This window comes from Amia ocellicauda, chromosome 20, assembly GCF_036373705.1.
Source record: "Amia ocellicauda isolate fAmiCal2 chromosome 20, fAmiCal2.hap1, whole genome shotgun sequence".
NCBI lineage: Eukaryota > Metazoa > Chordata > Actinopteri > Amiiformes > Amiidae > Amia > Amia ocellicauda.
Genome location: NC_089869.1, coordinates 22,522,578 through 22,540,028, shown reverse-complemented (window position 1 = coordinate 22,540,028; position 17,451 = coordinate 22,522,578). Strand labels below are relative to the sequence as shown.

The 17,451-nt window shown below is 52.0% G+C and overlaps 2 protein-coding genes across 3 annotated transcripts; one reads left to right on the top strand and one right to left on the bottom strand.

Annotated features, from left to right (window-relative positions):
* Positions 1–1,113: 1,113 nt before the first annotated feature.
* edrf1 (erythroid differentiation regulatory factor 1) lies at positions 1,114–12,954 on the bottom strand. Of its 2 annotated transcripts, none has more exons than XM_066693032.1 (25): positions 12,471–12,954; positions 11,706–11,914; positions 11,552–11,618; positions 11,335–11,460; positions 10,850–10,974; positions 10,603–10,762; positions 10,398–10,493; positions 9,998–10,119; positions 9,727–9,838; positions 9,431–9,578; positions 9,220–9,331; positions 8,760–8,871; positions 7,131–7,403; positions 6,641–6,712; positions 6,295–6,445; positions 5,985–6,176; positions 5,023–5,223; positions 4,678–4,896; positions 4,226–4,452; positions 3,985–4,143; positions 3,526–3,675; positions 3,230–3,383; positions 2,908–3,023; positions 2,508–2,677; positions 1,114–1,874 (listed from the first exon to the last, which is right to left on the bottom strand). In XM_066693032.1, the coding sequence occupies exons 1-25, from the start codon at positions 12,570–12,572 to the stop codon at positions 1,712–1,714; spliced, it is 3,738 nt and encodes a 1,245-aa protein (XP_066549129.1). In that variant the 5' UTR covers positions 12,573–12,954; the 3' UTR covers positions 1,114–1,711. The 2 variants fall into 2 exon arrangements, with proteins under 2 accessions (XP_066549129.1, XP_066549130.1); XM_066693033.1 differs by having other exon boundaries at positions 5,985–6,173.
* Positions 12,955–13,075: 121 nt separating this feature from the next.
* tex36 (testis expressed 36) lies at positions 13,076–17,237 on the top strand. The gene is made up of 4 exons (XM_066693034.1): positions 13,076–13,540; positions 13,905–14,027; positions 14,629–14,709; positions 14,988–17,237. Exons 1-4 carry the CDS (start codon positions 13,490–13,492, stop codon positions 15,342–15,344), a joined length of 612 nt encoding a protein of 203 aa, XP_066549131.1. The 5' UTR covers positions 13,076–13,489; the 3' UTR covers positions 15,345–17,237.
* Positions 17,238–17,451: the final 214 nt, after the last annotated feature.

Genomic DNA, 17,451 nt, shown 5'->3' with positions numbered 1-17,451 from the left:
CTGTACAATGCACTAGTTAGAGCTCATCTGGATACTGTGGACAGTTCTGGGCTCCACACTTCAAGAAAGATATCGCTGCTCTAGAGGCAGTTCAGAGGAGAGCAACCAGACTTATTCCAGGTCTGAAGGGAAAGTCCTACTGAGAGACTGAGGACCTGAACCTTTTCACCCTGGAACAGAGGAGACTACGTGGGGACTTGATCCAAGTCTTCAAAATCATGAAAGGCATCGACCACATCAAACCAGAGGAGCTTTTCCAGATCAGCAGGGACACACGCACCCGGGGACACAAATGGAAATTGGGCTTCAAGGCATTCAAGACAGAAAACAGGAGACACTTCTTCACACAGAGAGGCGTCACAATCTGAACAAACTCCCCAGCGATGTGGCTGAAGAGACAATTTGGGAACATTCAAAAACAGACTGGATAGGATCCTTGATCACTTAGTTATTAATGGAAACCAAACGAGCACGATGGGGCGAATGGCCTCCTCTCGATTGGACACTTTCTTATGTTTCTATGTTCTTATAGACACAACCTTATAATTTCCAGATATGAACTACACTTTGTCCTGAGCTGGTTCACTGACTCCAGCGCACACCTCAGTCCAAAGCTCAACCCTAACGATGGCAGTGCATCAAACACATCAAAGTACTAAGCTCTCAGTTTCTGACCTTGTCGAGCATCACTGATAAGGAAACCAAATTTACTGCCATCGAATGCATTCAGGAGAGAAGTTCACTGGTCCATAGAGGGTCCGCCGGCGCCCCACTGGAGCACATCATCTCATACATAAGAGATTCTGCACCGTTTCTCCCGATTGAAACAGCAAGGCAGGCATGTTCTGAATCAGGAAGCGGTGGGGAACAAAGCGCCCTCATTTAAATCTAAATTACAATCAATAAGCAGCAGCACAGGTTGTCTTCTTTCTTTTCAACTTGTAAGAGGAGGGGAATTTAAGAGCACAATAACACAATAACCCCCAAGCGGGTCTACACGTGACCTGAAACGCTGATTCGAGGGACCGCTCTGCTCATAGTCCAAAAGTACCACCAGACTGGGTGGAAGTAGGAAGGGCGGTGTGGCTGGAAAGAACAGTCTTGACAAGAAAATGAAAAAAAGACCTTTATTTGAGTGAGTGGTGGAAACGCACACACACACACACACAATACCTCCAACAGCCAAACACATCCAAAGATTCCTTCACACATATCACTGTCTGCTTATTGCACACTTTCCATTTTCTCTTCACAGATCGCTTTTGCTGATTTTTGCTTCTCGCACATCAGCTTCTGCACAAACAGCAGCCGTAACACAACGGTACGCAACTGCGCTGCACTCATCACACGCCGACTCGTCCTGAAGTCTGAACACGCCTGGCTTTGAAGAGAAACGTGCACTGCTGTGTGAAAACATGAGTTATATACGCCAGAACATGCTAGTAGCCGACACAGCTTGTATGTTAAAAAAATAGCAGTAAGAGAGGATAGAAAATAAAAAAAACAGCTCCACCCCTGGTGAAATATTGCTGGTTAGAATATTTGCTTTCCTTTGTACAAAACACAAATCAAGTCTAGAACAGGCGACAGTTTCAGCAGCGTGGGCAAGGCACTTGTCACATTCAAGTCCATTTGCGTTTTGCGTGTCTTTCCCTCCTCTCTCCGGTCCCGGGCTGTACAGTGAGAGTCCCCCCTCGTGGGCCCCAGGCTGTCAGGACGCCTCGCTGTCCCCACCGCTCGTCCCGGGGCCCAGCTGGCCCAGCAGGGACAGGATGAGCTCCACTCTGCCGGGCAGCGGCGCCGCCTTGTCCGCGCGCAGCAGCGTCGAGTACAGCTGCTTGTACGTCTTCACCAGCTCCTCCTCGTGCGCACCGCTGCAACACCAAGACAGCAGGTCAGGGACGGCTACCGGGACCCCCCCACCCCGAGGGAACCGCTGCCGGCCGTTCTGCGGTGAATTAACAGCTCGTAAAAACCCACGATGACAGATTAATGGACGGGAACTGAGATAGATGTGTCAGCCGGCCTCGGAAACAAGTTCTTGATGTTTGTTTGTCTGGGCTGGGGCCCAGAGCAGAAGCGAAGTGGCCCCCCGAGCACCCAGCCCTGGAGCAGCGAGATCACGCATGGATTCCAGAGACGCACACGCCATTCCTCTGTCCACACTGTACAACTGTGCAAAAGCATCCTAAAGAGAGCAGCACTTTTACTGTGATTCCTAGAGCACTTAACGCCAAAAGAAAGAGACGGATTCGAGCATCCCCCCCCACGGCTCTGATAATATATGCACTCCACATAAAACACAAAAGGGTCATCGCCACCCGAGTGAGAGAGCGAGCAATAAAAAGTCTACATTATTTCAATTTAGGGGCACAGTGCTCCTAAGGAAAAAATAAAGCGTAGAGCCCCGTTTCCGCACATCAGTAACTTGGCTCCCGTGAACAAAACCCTGCGTGACCCGCTCTCTCTCGACACACCCCGAGACCCGGCCTGGATTCTCAGCCCACCTGGGTTTGCGCTTGGTGGCCGTCGTCAGCTTGACCAGCTGCAGCAGCAGGAAGGAGAAGCTGGGCTCGAACACGGCGACGAGCCTCTGCACCTCCTGGGTGTTGAGGCCCGAGGAGGCGGCGGGGTCTGGGGAGCCGGTTCCCTCGGTGCCGCGGTCCGGAGGGTCCACCTGCGGGGCACAGCGGGACAGATAAGCACCGCACCGTCGCACACGGGCACCCAACTGACACAGCCACAGGGACAGGGACAGACGCACACTTCCTCGCATGCAGACACAACCTCACACACTCGAGCGGCTCAGTCACACACGCTGGGGAGCACAGAGACTGGTCCAGATATGAGTCGGTTTCTGCCTCAGACCAGCCCCCAGTCCCCGGGAGACATACGGACTCTCAGTACCTGGCTCTGCTCCTCCAGGAGCTCTCTGTGGATGAGCTGGAAGGCGTGCCGGGTCTCAGCCATGATCTCCAGAGCGCCCCGCAGCGTCTTCAGCTTCGTGGTGTTGCTGTTCTGCCCTGAGGACACAACGACAACAACAACCGGAGGCCTTCAGAGAAACAGAGCAGAAACACAACCGAGCAAGCGGCGACGACTTAGTGGCGGCTGAGCGTGTGTGTGTGCGTGTGTGCGTGCGTGTGTGAGAGTGTGCGTGCCTGTGTGTGAGTGTGTGTGCGCGCGTGTGTGTGAGAGATCTGACAGGGGCAGGGGGGCGGACGCTGACCTGCCATCTGGAACTCGGCGAAGGCCACCCTCTCCAGCTGGGTGCGCAGCAGCTCGCAGGGCGCGTCCTTCAGGATGTGGAAGAGCCGCACAGCCTTGCTGTAGTGCAGCTCGGCCAGACCGCGGTGCTGCTTCCTCAGGTGCTCGTCCCCCACCTGCGGCACAGACACACGGCCGACACCGGGAAACACCGTTATCACGATCATAGACACATAAATAAACGCTGCCGTCTGTCTGAACGAATACAGTTTCTATCTTGTTCGAGACACAGACCAACTTTGGACCAGGGGGCACTACCTGGTTCCTGAAGCAGCTGTGGTACATGGAGGCCAGCCGGTGATGGATGGTGGCGGCCCGGTACTGGTACAGGGGCTGCCGGGCCGACTCGGTGTGCAGGTCACAGTACTTCAGAGATTTCACCATGGCCTCGGTCACTTCCCTCTCGATCTGCGGGGGGCAGAGCACAATCAAGAGCCTGAATCACTACAGCAGTCAAGGGGAACACGGAGCTTTTCACTTCCGTACATACTGATCTCCTTCATCGCTCATTATTCAAATCGGAATGAGATGACTTGGCTTGAACGGGTTCCTGGAGAAACTCTTCAAAGCGACGCACCTCCAATTCTGAATAACTTCCCAAAAGAAACAACGACACCCTGTAACAGTCTGGCCAGACGAAGCTCAGCCTACAGCTCCATCAAAAAGACCCAGGCCAATTGAGGACTGATGAGACGAGATGAGCCCCCAACTCCTCACCTGCTCCTGCGCCTTCCTGGACAGAGGCGCGTAGTCCTGCTGCAGGGTGGCCAGGGTGAAGTAGGTGGTGGACAGCTCCCAGTTGACCGAGTCCCACACCACGGCGTGGCTCTCCCTCCTGACCAGCGACTTCATGGCCCGGAGGTAGTAGTCGATGGCCTGCAGGGAGACGACATCATTACAATTATACAAAACATGAACTCAACTCATCAATAACAATAATAGCGTGGGATTCCAGTACCTTATTGTAGTAGAGCGCCTCCTCGGGCGAGAACTCCCCGCGGCGGAGGTCGGAGGTCACGGCGCAGTGGGCCTGGGCGCAGATGCGCATCAGCCGGCCTGTGTTGCACAGCAGCAGTGCGGTGTTGGTGGCGTCACCGATGGCCTCGAAGTCCTTCATGCCCTTCTCAAAGCACGAGAAGCTCTTCTTCCACAGCTCCTGCTCGGCCGCCGACACGGCGCGGGTCACTGCGGGGCACAGAGCGTCAATGTGGGGGGTGCCCAGTCTGCAGATGCCTGAATCGCAGCCCACGACAGTTTCACAGCCCAACTGCATTATTAAAGTTACTTACTTTAAACATTAAAACAAATGTATATAACTTTAAGATGAAGATCAATAACTCCTTCCTCCTGTGTACCCCGTGGCCCATGAAGGGCCCCCTGGGTGCCAGCACACGGCAGAACCGGGCCTACCTGTGTTCTCGGTCTGCACAGCGGCCGCTTGGTTCATGTAGAAGACGCCCATCTCGTTGCGGATGTTGCCCAGTCTCTTCAGCACCTGCGCCAGCTGCTCCGGGCTCTGCTCCTTCAGGTCCCCCGAGGTCAGCAGCTCGTGCGCCGCCTCATAGCACTTACAGCTGACGGTCAGCTGGTACTCGGGGTCCGTGGCCAGGTCCGTGGCCAGGTTGAAGGCTGTGGGGTCAGGAAAGGGTTAGTGGAGGACCAGCGGGACGTCCCCAACCCCATCCCTGTGAGAAAAACCTTAACTGCTGCCAAAACTACAAACACAACTGCTAGTGTGTCTGCGCATCCTCTCACCCTGGCAGCTGGACTCGCGGTGCAGGCAGTGCAGGATCTCCTGGTCCTCGCGCGTCTGGTAGCTGTACTCCTCCAGGTAGGCGGCGCGGTTGCTGGCGTTCTGGGCGAGCATCAGCTGGATGTCGCCGCACAGCGCCAGGCACTGGCTGTGGAAGAGCAGCACCTCGGGGTGCAGGCCGGGGCTCACCGCACAGTAGGCGTCTGCGAGAATCGCAGGGAGACGCGGGTCAGAGCGGTACAGACACACAGAGAGCTTTGTTGCAGTTTCCTCCTGAGGACACGCGGACGCATTTCTCTCCCGCTCATATATCACGACACACCGAGCGGGCGACAGGTTTAACAGGACAGAAACACATCGGCACCACTGGACCTGTACTGGGCTCTGCATGCAAATGTATTCAAAATCAGCCCTTGATGAGAAATGTAGCACCTGGTGTTCAATATATAAACGCCTGCAGGCAATATAAAACAGAAGGCAATGGTGTCTCAGTCATTTGCCTCGTCGGCGAGGAGAGCACAATTATAAAGGCAAAGATTCACCTGCAGATCCAAATGACTTCCAGCCCCCACCCCCCCATGAGTAAACCTCTCACAATCAAACAGACTTCAAGAACAACATGACAACACGTGTATTTAAACTGCTTCCTCCCAAGCAGTGTATTCTCACTGAGTGCCACATGATGAACACAAAGCCCCCCCATCCAGATCTCTCTCTACGATATCGATCGTATCGGCAGTGCAGTACCGAAAGCCTGCTCTGACCGACTGGAAACCTTGTTAAGGCTGTAGGTTCGTTATCCTAATTACCTCACCAAGATGAAACAGCACCTAGTACTGGCTAGAATAGAAAAACTCACGGCACCAAAAGAATCTCATCCATTCCAGCCGCGAATTCTTAACGGTGTTGACAAAAACCGCAAACCGCTCCCATCGGCACCCACGGCTCTCCCCCAGGCGCTCACCGTGGCACTGCAGGGCCAGCTTGATGTACCGCAGGGCCCGGCCGTACTTCAGCAGGTTGGTGGCAGCGTCGGACAGGACGTAGTAGGCCCGGGAGGCCTTGAGGAAGAGCTGCAGCTTCATGCGGTGCTGCCAGGAGCCCGGGATCATCCCTGAGCGCGTCGGGTGTTTGAAGTCCTCCCGAGAGGGGGCTGCTGCCGGGGGGGGGGGGCGAGAGGAGGGGAAGAGAGGGAGACGGGGGGGCTTGATTAAACAAACCAGTCCAGCAGCAACAGTAATACCAACAATAACAAGGGAGATGCACTGGCTCACCCCTGTCCAGGAAGAGCGCCATGTCCTTCTCCACGGTGCTCGGCCCGGCGCTCTGGCTGCCCTCCTCGTACTTCAGGGGGATGGGAGTGTTGGGGTCGGCAGCTGGGAGGTCGCTCTCCTTCTTGATGCTGCTGTCCACTGCTTTCAGGCCCTGCACAGAGCGACAGTCAGCACCCTTACCCACAACCCCCTTCTCCGCACCGGGGCCAGACCAGCTGACCGGGAGGAATTCACTCAAACGTGCCGCTGTCTGGTACAGAGGATATGTTATTTATTTAAATAAGCGGTGTTGCGGTCAGGTTTCTCAGCCGTGCCAAGCTTGGCTCACACCTCTCTGGAGACCCACCTTCAGGACGTAGCTCAGCACGTGGCGGCAGCGCTCCTCTTTGTCGGGGGAAACCGGGAACACGTAGCTGGGCTTTGAGAGGGAAAAACAACAGGCGTTTATGTCAGGTATCCCATGTGACATGTAAGTAAGTCGCCCTTTACGAGCACTGGAGTCAAAGCCACAACCATGGGGTCACCACACTCTCCTGGTTATCAATCCTGGACCTTGGACCTGGGACTTAATAGGGTTCAATTAAGTACCTATTAGTAATTAAGAGCTCAGCTGGAACAAAACACAGCAGGCAGGGGGTCCCCAGGTCCAGGGTTGAAAACCACTGAGCTGAAGGATCTTCTTTGCTAATTACAGCATGACACACTAACAATCCCCTTCAGACTACCGAGCTCTGGTAAAAGAAGCAACACCTATTCCGATAGGGTGAGGGAGGACAAGACTAATTCTACCCACGGACAGACACATCAGACGGTGACACCGAGCCGGCGCAGCTCACCCTGATCTGGTGGGTGGACTTGTACTTCTCGGGGACGGACAGCTCCCCCACGGAGCGGATGATGGCCACCGCCTTGCTGTCGTCGGGCGGGTCGGAGCTGGTGCTGTAGGAGCCGTTCTCGTCGCTGTCCTCGGGCAGCTCCTCCTCCTCCTCGTCCTCCTCCTCGCTGTAGCTGTCCTCCGAGCCACCCCCCCGCAGCGCCTCCTCGCCGCCCTCCACGGGCTCGTCCAGCTGGAACAGCTCCGACAGCATGTAGTTGGCCGAGGCGATGATCTGAGCAAAGACACTCTGCACATCACTCTCACATCCCTCTACACCCCCACACCACTCTGCCACTCTCCCATCCCTCTACACCCCAGCGTCTCTCTCCCATCCCTCTACACCTCCCACGTCACTCGGCCACTCTCCCATCCCTCTACACCCCCGCGTCACTCTCCCATCCCTCTACACCCCCGCGTCACTCTCCCATCCCTCTACACCCCAGCGTCTCTCTCCCATCCCTCTACACCCCAGCGTCTCTCTCCCATCCCTCTACACCTCCCACGTCACTCGGCCACTCTCCCATCCCCTCTACACCCCAGCGTCTCTCTCCCATCCCTCTACACCTCCCACGTCACTCGGCCACTCTCCCATCCCCTCTACACCCCCGCGTCACTCTCCCATCCCTCTACACCTCCCACGTCACTCGGCCACTCTCCCATCCCCTCTACACCCCCGCGTCACTCTCCCATCCCTCTACACCCCTGCGTCTCTCTCCCATCCCTCTACACCCCCGCGTCTCTCTCCCATCCCTCTACACCCCCGCGTCACTCTCCCATCCCTCTACACCCCCACATCTCTCTCCCATCCCTTCTACATCCCCTCTACACCCCCGCGTCACTCTCCCATCCCTCTAAACCCCCTGCGTCACTCTCCCATCCCTCTACACCCCTGCGTCTCTCTCCCATCCCTCTACACCCCCGTGTCACTCTCCCATCCCTCTACACCCCCACATCTCTCTCCCATCCCTTCTACATCCCCTCTACACCCCCGCGTCACTCTCCCATCCCTCTAAACCCCCTGCGTCACTCTCCCATCCCTCTACACCCCTGCGTCTCTCTCCCATCCCTCTACACCCCCGTGTCACTCTCCCATCCCTCTACACCCCCGCGTCACTCTCCCATCCCTTCTACATCCCCTCTACACCCCCGCGTCACTCTCCCATCCCTCTACACCCCCTGCGTCACTCGGCCACTCTCCCATCCCCTCTACACCCCCGCGTCACTCTCCCGTCCCCTCTACACCCCCTCGTCTCTCTCCCATCCCCTCTACACCCCCGCGTCACTCTCCCATCCCTCTACACCCCCGCGTCACTCTCCCATCCCTCTACACCCCCGCGTCACTCTCCCATCCCTCTACACCTCCCGCGTCACTCGGCCACGCTCCCATCCCTCTACACCCCCCGCGTCACTCGGCCATCCCTATACTTTGGGTGTCAAATGTCAACGTTGGTTAAATAAGCATTTGAGATTCTGTTATTTTTTTGCGTACTTTGCGTCACACTAGGGAACACTACGGCTACACTGGACAAGCGAGACGAGAGCAGGCCTCCGAGGCCACATGAGATGAGGGACAGAGGCCGAGAGTCACCTGAGGGTGTCGATCGTGGTCCAGCAGCTTAACGCAGTTCAGCAGCAGTGTCCGGATGGTGCCGTAGTGCTTCCGGTTCTGGTTCTTCTTCATCATCATGTTGCTGGCCACCCTGAGAAACACACACACTGGTGTTCAAGGTCTCTTCCCCACCACCAGTCACCGCCAACTCAAACACCAGACCTGCGCCGCTTCCCCCGACACACACACACACAGTCAAGCCCTCACTGACATCTGCAAGTTTTGCATAACAGGAGAAATGGCCTAAAATTGTATGCATAATAAACCAGGCGCTCTTTACACAAAGGGAAGGCCAACACGAGCCTTTATCTGAAGTGCAGCTCACAGCGCCTCCCGCTGGGCAATCCGTGTCGTCGCTACAAACCGAACTGGTCGGCTCCCTCCTCTACGACAGGCTGACAATAACAGAGGCCCTTGCACAGAGTGGAGACGCCCTTACTTGTACAGCAGCACGGCCACCGGCAGAGTGAAGGGGTTCTGGCACTTCTCCTCGGCCGCCTCCTCACACAGGGTGGTCAGGTCGTACAGCTTGACGATGTCGCTGCCGCTGGCTGCCCGGAGGAGAGCACAGTTACACACCCCGGCCACAGAGTCCCCGGCAAGTGAAAACAAGCGTCCGACCCCTCTCTCCCGAGACTTCCTTCACACACCTTTGAACAGCCAGTAGGTGTGGCCCTCTTTGGTACAGTTGGACTTGAGGAAGGACAGGATGTTCTGGGCGATGTCCTTCACGACCCGGGTGGAGAAATTTGAGTTCTCCAGGTCTGGGATGTCTTCCGTCTTGATCATCTCGTATTTCTGTCATCGGGTACCGAGGCCCGGAAAAAGACAAAAATGCAATGAGCTGGACAACTTCGAGTGGGATCCGATTGCTAGGCCAGTCAGAGTTGGGCTCAGTGTGTGTGTGGTTCTGGAGTGGAAAATATACGAGGTAAAACAGACGCACCTGCACAATGCCGTTGACGTGGAAGCACATCACCAGTTCAGGCACGTTGCACATGAGGTTGTCCAGCCAGTAATCGATTCCCGTCAGGACGTTTATTGGCTTGTTGTTGTCCCTGAAAGACACCAAACAACAGTGAGGCGTCAGTGAATCAGACACCCTGGGAATGATCTCTCATAAAAAGGTTTCAACTACAGTGACAACGCAGGGCAGAGAACTCGGGACGGCACCAAACGTAACAGATCATGAATTGCACGATCGACAGCTCTCTGACCTGAGACGCAGGCTGACCGCAGGATACCGCCCACCTCCGAATATGGGCATGTTGGACCCCACCAGCATGTGAATGTCCTCGAACGTCCACAGGATGTTCCGCACAAAATCGTTTCGGAGACCCTTTGGAGATTAAAGGGAGAAAACAACCCAAAGAGTGTCATATTTGTGCTTCTAGGCATTCAAGACAGAAAACAGGAGACACTTCTTCACACAGAGAGGCGTCACAATCTGAACAAACTCCCCAGCGATGTGGCTGAAGAGACAATTTGGGAACATTCAAAATCAGACTGGATAGGATCCTTGATCACTCAGTTATTAATGGACACCAAACGAGCACGATGGGGTGAATGGCCTCCTCTTACATAGGAGAGGATGCCCAACCATGTGACCTGCAGTACCTGGCTGTTCTCTCCCTCGTTGAACAGCGTGGGGAGGTTCTGTTCCTTCAGGGACGAGTCCACGTGTCCCAGAGCGAACTCCAGAGGAACGCTGTCCTGGGAGGGAGACACAAGCACAGGCTGCATTGGAAGCATGAAACAGACAACAAAGCTCTCAGGAGAACACACCTCCGGAGCGAGCGAGCGGCTCGGGGTTCCTCCTCACCTCTTTGTCTGCCTCGGGGTCCTCTGGCTCGGAGGCAGGGCTGGCGAAGGTGGCGGGCCATGATGGGCCCAGCTCCCCGGCTCCCGGCTCCTCCTCCCCAGAGCGCGAGGCCTCGTCCAAATCGTTCGACACCGGCTCCGCTGCCCCGTCGCCGTTGATGCTGCGAACACAGGGACTGTCACACATCCTGCCTGCCCTCCCCCGGGCCTGAATAATTAACCTGGACACCCCCCAGCGCTGAGCTCACCTGTAGTACAGAAACTTGGACAGGATCGCCCGTTGGTACCACTGCTCCTTGCTCTTCTTTTTCCTCTGCCACTTCTGATCCACCAGCCTCTGATAGAACTCCTTTAGCCAGGTCCAGTCGCCCGTCTGTGAAATAAGACCGGGGAGAGAAGAATCCGTCAACGATACCCAGAATGTGACACACGTGTATAGCTACGATTCAAACACGAATAAATAACGTCTCAACACACGGGCCTGCCACTCTTCAGACGGGCTGAGAGATACTGTGAAGGAGAGAAACTATATCACGTATCTCAGCAGTATGTCTACCTAGGCCTACCTACTGCATCACAGTACACTGTCCACACTATAAGACTTACACCACACTCTTCAACACAGCCAAGTTTTCTAAGGACTTGGTAGTGTCTTTGCTGGAAAAACTTTAGTAAGAAGAAAGAGGCTGCAGTCCTCAACATCAGGTTTGGTCTATGAGTGGAGAATGCAGACCTGAGAAGACCTCATGAAGAGCTCCTGGATGTCCAGCTCGTCCAGCAGCAGTGTGCGTCCCACGCGGTGCACCGCCATGCTGACGTGAGACTTACTGTAGGGGATCTTCAGCAGCTTCTTAATGTTCTGCAAGAATAAACGATAAGCGGATGGAATCTCAGTTACTCTCGTCAGCCCCTCTCACAACCTCCCCAACTGTTTTCATAATCACACACACCTCGGAATCGGACACAACGTCCACGTCGTCCCCAATGGAGTCGATGAAGTCGTACGCCATGCCGAAGCTGTGTGGACAAGCAGCGGAGAAACATATAAACACATATCGGCACAAGCCAGGTCAAGCAGAGGGCCGGGGCCGTCCGGGCGCTCACCTGGAGAAGGGCTTGCTCTTGCTGCTGGAGCCCAGCACGGTGGTGCCGGCCGGGCCCAGCTGGGTGCTCTCGCGGAGCCAGTTGGCGGGCGGCAGCTTCAGGTCGGTCTTCTCCTGGAGCAGCGCGTAGGTGGCGGGCGGGGGGGCGGCGGAGTACTTCACCACCGCGCGGCTCTTCACCTCATTGATGCCCAGACACATCGCCAGCTCCTGTACAAACAGAGCAGGGGGGCACTCAGAGGACTGGCACACTCGGATGAAGACGTTTTGGTTTTCTTTAACAAGAGGCACATACTTGCGTCACACTTAATAAGACTCAGTGCACTGGGAGGAAATCCCTTATTGAAAGGTCATACGACGACAAGAAGGGGACGTGAACAAATAATAGACTTGTGTAAATATGCACAGGCTAGGGGGCATTAAAGGGCTTTTAAAAGATCTGTAATGTGCTCCCCTTTTCTTTTCCTTCTACTTTTGAATGCATACAGATCTAATACACACACATACATAAATAAACACACATACATATATAAACACAGACACACGACACTGTCCTGCCATGACAGTCCCTGCAGTTTTAGTTCAGCTATGCACCAGTCACCTCTATCAGATAACAACTGTACAACTTGCTCTTCATCATTTATTTGCATAACAGCTTTATTTCTTAGTGTGTATTAATATACAACATATATACAACACGACAGCCGTCCTTCTTAGAGTCAAGGGAGCCTGACACGTAATGATATAAATGACTTATTTCTCTTACCTGTCTGCTGTCCTCCTTACTGTCCTGCCCCTTGCTGTCCCCCCTGTCCCCGCTGGCCGGTCCCGGAGACCCGGGGCGCTCGGCGCTCCTCTCCCCACTCATTGGCGCCGCCTCTGCGGACTGATTTCCAGAGCTTTCCCCGGCTGGGCCACCGTCTCACGGGGACGCGTCATGGGCTGCTGCGGGTCCCCACCCCGGCCTGTGGACTGGGCAGCACCGGCCGGGCCGTCAGATCAGGCGGACGGGCTCTGCTTCTCGGAAATGCACAGTATGACTTATAACAACTTTATAATAATACTTTATAATAAGTAACACTTCTGGAGGTGCACTAAAGCAACGCGGTGTTTTCTAATCTCTCCATACGAAGAGTAGGCCGCACACTGAGTTAATGCAATAAACGTTATTGATAACTTTAACTCGCACGACCCATAACCGCTGCGCAAACCCGCACACTGAGCGTCCACTGCGGCGCCTGCGGGGCAAGAGCCGATGCGCGACCCGGAAGCACAAACAGCTTGGCATCCCCACATCCGGTGTTCTGGAAAACTCTATGGTGGCGTGTGCAGACAGCCGCAGTTCTGTGCAGATCTGCGCCGCTGCACCAATGGAATCGCTGGGATTATGCAAATCTGCGGATATCTGCGCAACAGGGACGTGATCTTCATAAACAGCCCAGGAGAGAATAACGTCTAACCCTGCTCGTGCTAAGGGCGCGAATGGCATGCGCTTTTGCAAAACGCAGTATTTATAAAAAGCAAGAACATTTAATAAAAGCCTGGCTGAGGTGCGCGAAGGACGTGACACACACGTTTCATGACGAAATAAACGCAATTTGAGCGCAAAGTGCGGGGCCGAGCGGGCCGTTTCCATGGTTACCGCCAAACCTGCCCCGCACGCAGATCAGACCGCAGTGCTGCCACACGACAGACGTGACACACACATGACACACACATGACACACACATGACACAGTTTACTGGAAACTTAACATTACGGAATACGTAACTAGTAACAATCAAAATGGCAAAAGGCAACAAAAGTAACCCTTCTAAGGACAGAGATGGAAACTGGGTGAGTGTTTCAGCACTGGGTCAAATTACAGCTCGTGTATTTGTTTTATTATCATTATTATTATTATTATTATTATTATTATTATTATTATTATTATTATTATTATTATTATTATTTTGCATTCTAATTCAACTTAAGTACCATGAAACCATAATGTGCTATATTATGCAAAGTAATGCATTCATCAAATCATATTTAATTGCTTAGATGAAATAACATCATTATAATAAGATAAACTACATGAAACAGTAAAGGACCAGAACACTGCTCTTAATATGACTGTTTTTGCAACGTTGTAATGTAGAGCCTATAGGATATTATTGTGCACCTTGTGCAAATTGTTCAGCCAGTAACTTCTCCCCAGTTTTCCCATCCAGGATTGCCTCCTATCCCGCTGGTTAGGACACCGGCCACAAGCACGGGGGCCACGCTGGGGCAGACAGGGGCCACGGAGAGATACCCCAAGATCTGCAAAAGCCCGGAGAGGGTGAGATACTTTAAGTTTATCATCTCTAAAAGCAAAAAGCGGTTGCTGTTTTTTTGTTGCTGCAGGCTTTTTGTTCTTTAGTACCCGTGTTCTTGCAAGATTGTTGGTGTGAATGTTTCTTCAAAGTCGGTGTTGGATTGAAAGCTCAATGATATTCAGACGAGGCCGATGCCTTTGCTGTCCTGTATGACATATTGGGTTGTGACCCACATGACACTTTGGCTGTCTTTTGTTCAATTGGCTACATTTTTTAAACACTAAAGGAATTATAATTGTAAAACTACCTAATCAGTCTTGTAGACTATTGCCAGTATATAATTAGTTCAGTTATAGAAGTTCTGATGTACTGTCAGCAGTGGCACATAAAATACATAAGAAAAATATTCAGTATTTATATTATTGTGTGTATTGTTTATTAACAGAATTATTCACATTATTTAATAGCTGAAGTAGGTTTCTTACTACAAAGGCATAACTAAGGAAGGCAAACCATTACTTCTTTAATATCATCACTGTTTTTGTGGTCAGAAATACTGAATTAATATTTCTTAAAGAAGGCATAGTCAAAATTGTGTAAAAGCTTTTACTTTGTGTTTTTCAGAAATCAGAGAAGCGAGAATACCCATTTTCAGCGCATGACAACCGCTTTGCATTACATCGTGCTGTTGACATTTTTGACATCGTAAGTATTGTCTTCCTAAATAGGCCTACTACCACATTTGACTCTTTTCACCAGCTTAACCTATTTTTATATATAGTGACTGACTGGCACTACATCTCCCAGATGATTCAGGGACTCTGACAATGACTTTGGATTGTGTAGGACTGTTTGCTCCAGCCCCACATGGTGTAACTATATATTTCTGTACGTCCCCCACACAGTGCTTCAATGTATCAAAACAAATACAAATAAGAATAATAAAAAGGTTTATGTACCACGGCCTCTTGTGTCTCCCACAGGGACTGGGCCGCCGGAAAGTCGGCAACGGACAATCACTGCACGGCTCCCACAACTTTCACCTGTGGGCCGCGGGCCCCGCGCCCCGTGTGTCCAGAGCAGCAGACGGCATGACCTTCTACCATACAGATTTCCCCAGCTTCCCGCACTCGGGGGGCCCCAGCTGGCGGCGCTTCCCCAGGAACCACGCCCAGGCGTCCAACAGGGCCGCGGCCCCGGCGGAGGGGGACCCGCTGTGGTTCGGACGACACGACGATAACCAGCGCGTTCCCCTCGCCGTCCTCGCCGCCACACAGCGTCCCTCCGCAGCCAAACCCTGGTCCTACTCCTTCCACAATACATACCCCTGCGGCAAGTAAGGTCTGGAGGTGACAAAAGCTCGGGATTTATTAGATTAAAGTATTTTCTTTGTGTGCAACCGTTTCTTCAATTAATGGGGCTATTCTGCTTTTATTTTTGATTGTAAATTTTGCCTGCAGGCATAAGTTAGCTTTCAGTGTAAAAGAAAGAGGCAGAAAAGACATTCACACTAATTATCAAAACAGCACTTATGTTTGCTTATTTGTATTTTTACAACTTGATAATGGAGAAAAACTAATCCTAGTTATTGTAGCACATTTTACAAAATAGTAGTAATAATGAAAAGCTGCTGAAGAGAGAGAATCAAGCTGTATTGAGATGAAATGGCAATTAAAATATTCAGTGTAATGATAGAAAAAGAAATCCATTAACAACAACCTGATGGTGTAAAACAGAAGGGTGTGCTGCTTCAAATTACACAGCAGGAATCTCTGGTGTACTGTTAATGGTGCAGTCAGGTAGCTTAGACATCGATTTCACAATCAATACAGCGCTTGACTATTTTCCCATTTATTCACCTTAAATAAGAGATGGGATTCCTGGCGGGCTTTGAATTACCAGCCGTGCACAGACCCAGCCCTGCAATGTGTGTTACTAAACTGAAGTGAGAATCAATTACAATAAAGATGATCAGATAGTGTGGCCGAGAGAGCAGGAGGAATAGAAATCAGAGGGAGAAACTGCGATTAGTCTGTTTGCACATTAAGGCCGCACATCAGCCCTGACTTTTCCTGCATATAAACAGGCGAAAATCAATTTTCATACCGAGAATCTTTCACAGTGGAAAATCTGCCTGGTTTACTAAGCCGAGGAGTCAATACTCACATTTGCATTACATCTGTGATCTGGTACGAGATTGTGTAAGCCAAATGTATTCTATTATTTATTGATACATTAAATTATGACTAAACATATAGGGCAGTATTAACTTAAAGTCACCAATAATACATACGCATGTCATTCTAGCTAAGTTATTATTAAAACAGAGGCTAAAAACATGTTCTGCTCACTCTGACAGTCTTTGCTAATGTGTGTCTCATTCGGCGCAGTTTGCATTACTAAACCACCGCATGGCACTTAGCTCACATGAATCAAATCGCCTTTTTTTTTTTCTCCGTGCGTTTCGACGTTAACGTATACAGCAGCCACCAGATTATTGAAAGGCCTCTCTCTATTACTCGGCTAATTTATTGATTTCTTTGTGGCACAAATAAATGTGGCTAAAGCTGTAATTTCAATAACTGGAGCCCCAGGAACGTCGGCCGAATGAGCGAGATCTGTCACGCCGACAGCCCCGCCGTCGCCGCTGCCACGCCGCATAAAAAACGCTGTCAACATTCGGCGAAATGCATCGCGCTCCACATGGGAGACACTTCTGAACCGCAGTAATGGCCCAAACTCCTGCGACACATTAATATAACAAATCTCGGCTGCATAAATTGCAAATAACCAGAGAAAGAGTCGCCTTATCTCAGACGAAAATCAGCTGGAATGATGGGTGGTTGGAAATAAATCACTTTTGCTATTATCTCAAGAAAGGGGGGATAAAACATATGGAATTTTATATATGCATTTCTTAAAAACATGTCCCGGCTCCCTAGCTCTGCCGCATTTAAATTGGCCTCTGTGCCGAGTGAATTTTTGTCAGAATGATTTTCAATCCCTGCTGATTCTCGACTCCGCATTCCAATAAGACATCATTCTCGGCGGCTGTGCGCTGGAGAGGCGCAGCGGAGCTCATATTCAGATATCCGCATGTTTACCCACAGTGGGGATGCACGCTGCCGCATTTGGGTTCTGAGAAATATTGATGCTTAAAGGTCAACTTAATAACCAGAAGGAAAGCACTGGATGTGTACCGTGCAATATGAAAATAAACATGCACGCACCAACACCTGCATACACGGTTTATATCTGCACAATGCACACACTGTCTTGCTCGGTACATTTTCACAGATTTGTGTAGGTTTTCCCCCTTTTTTTTGTTTGCTTTTTTGCAGAGGTGGCCGAAACTGTTGACAGGAAGTGGTAGACCTAATCTGGACACCCTTTTCGCTATATTGGAGGTTACACGGTTAATTAAACGGGTGTGATTAAACATGTGAA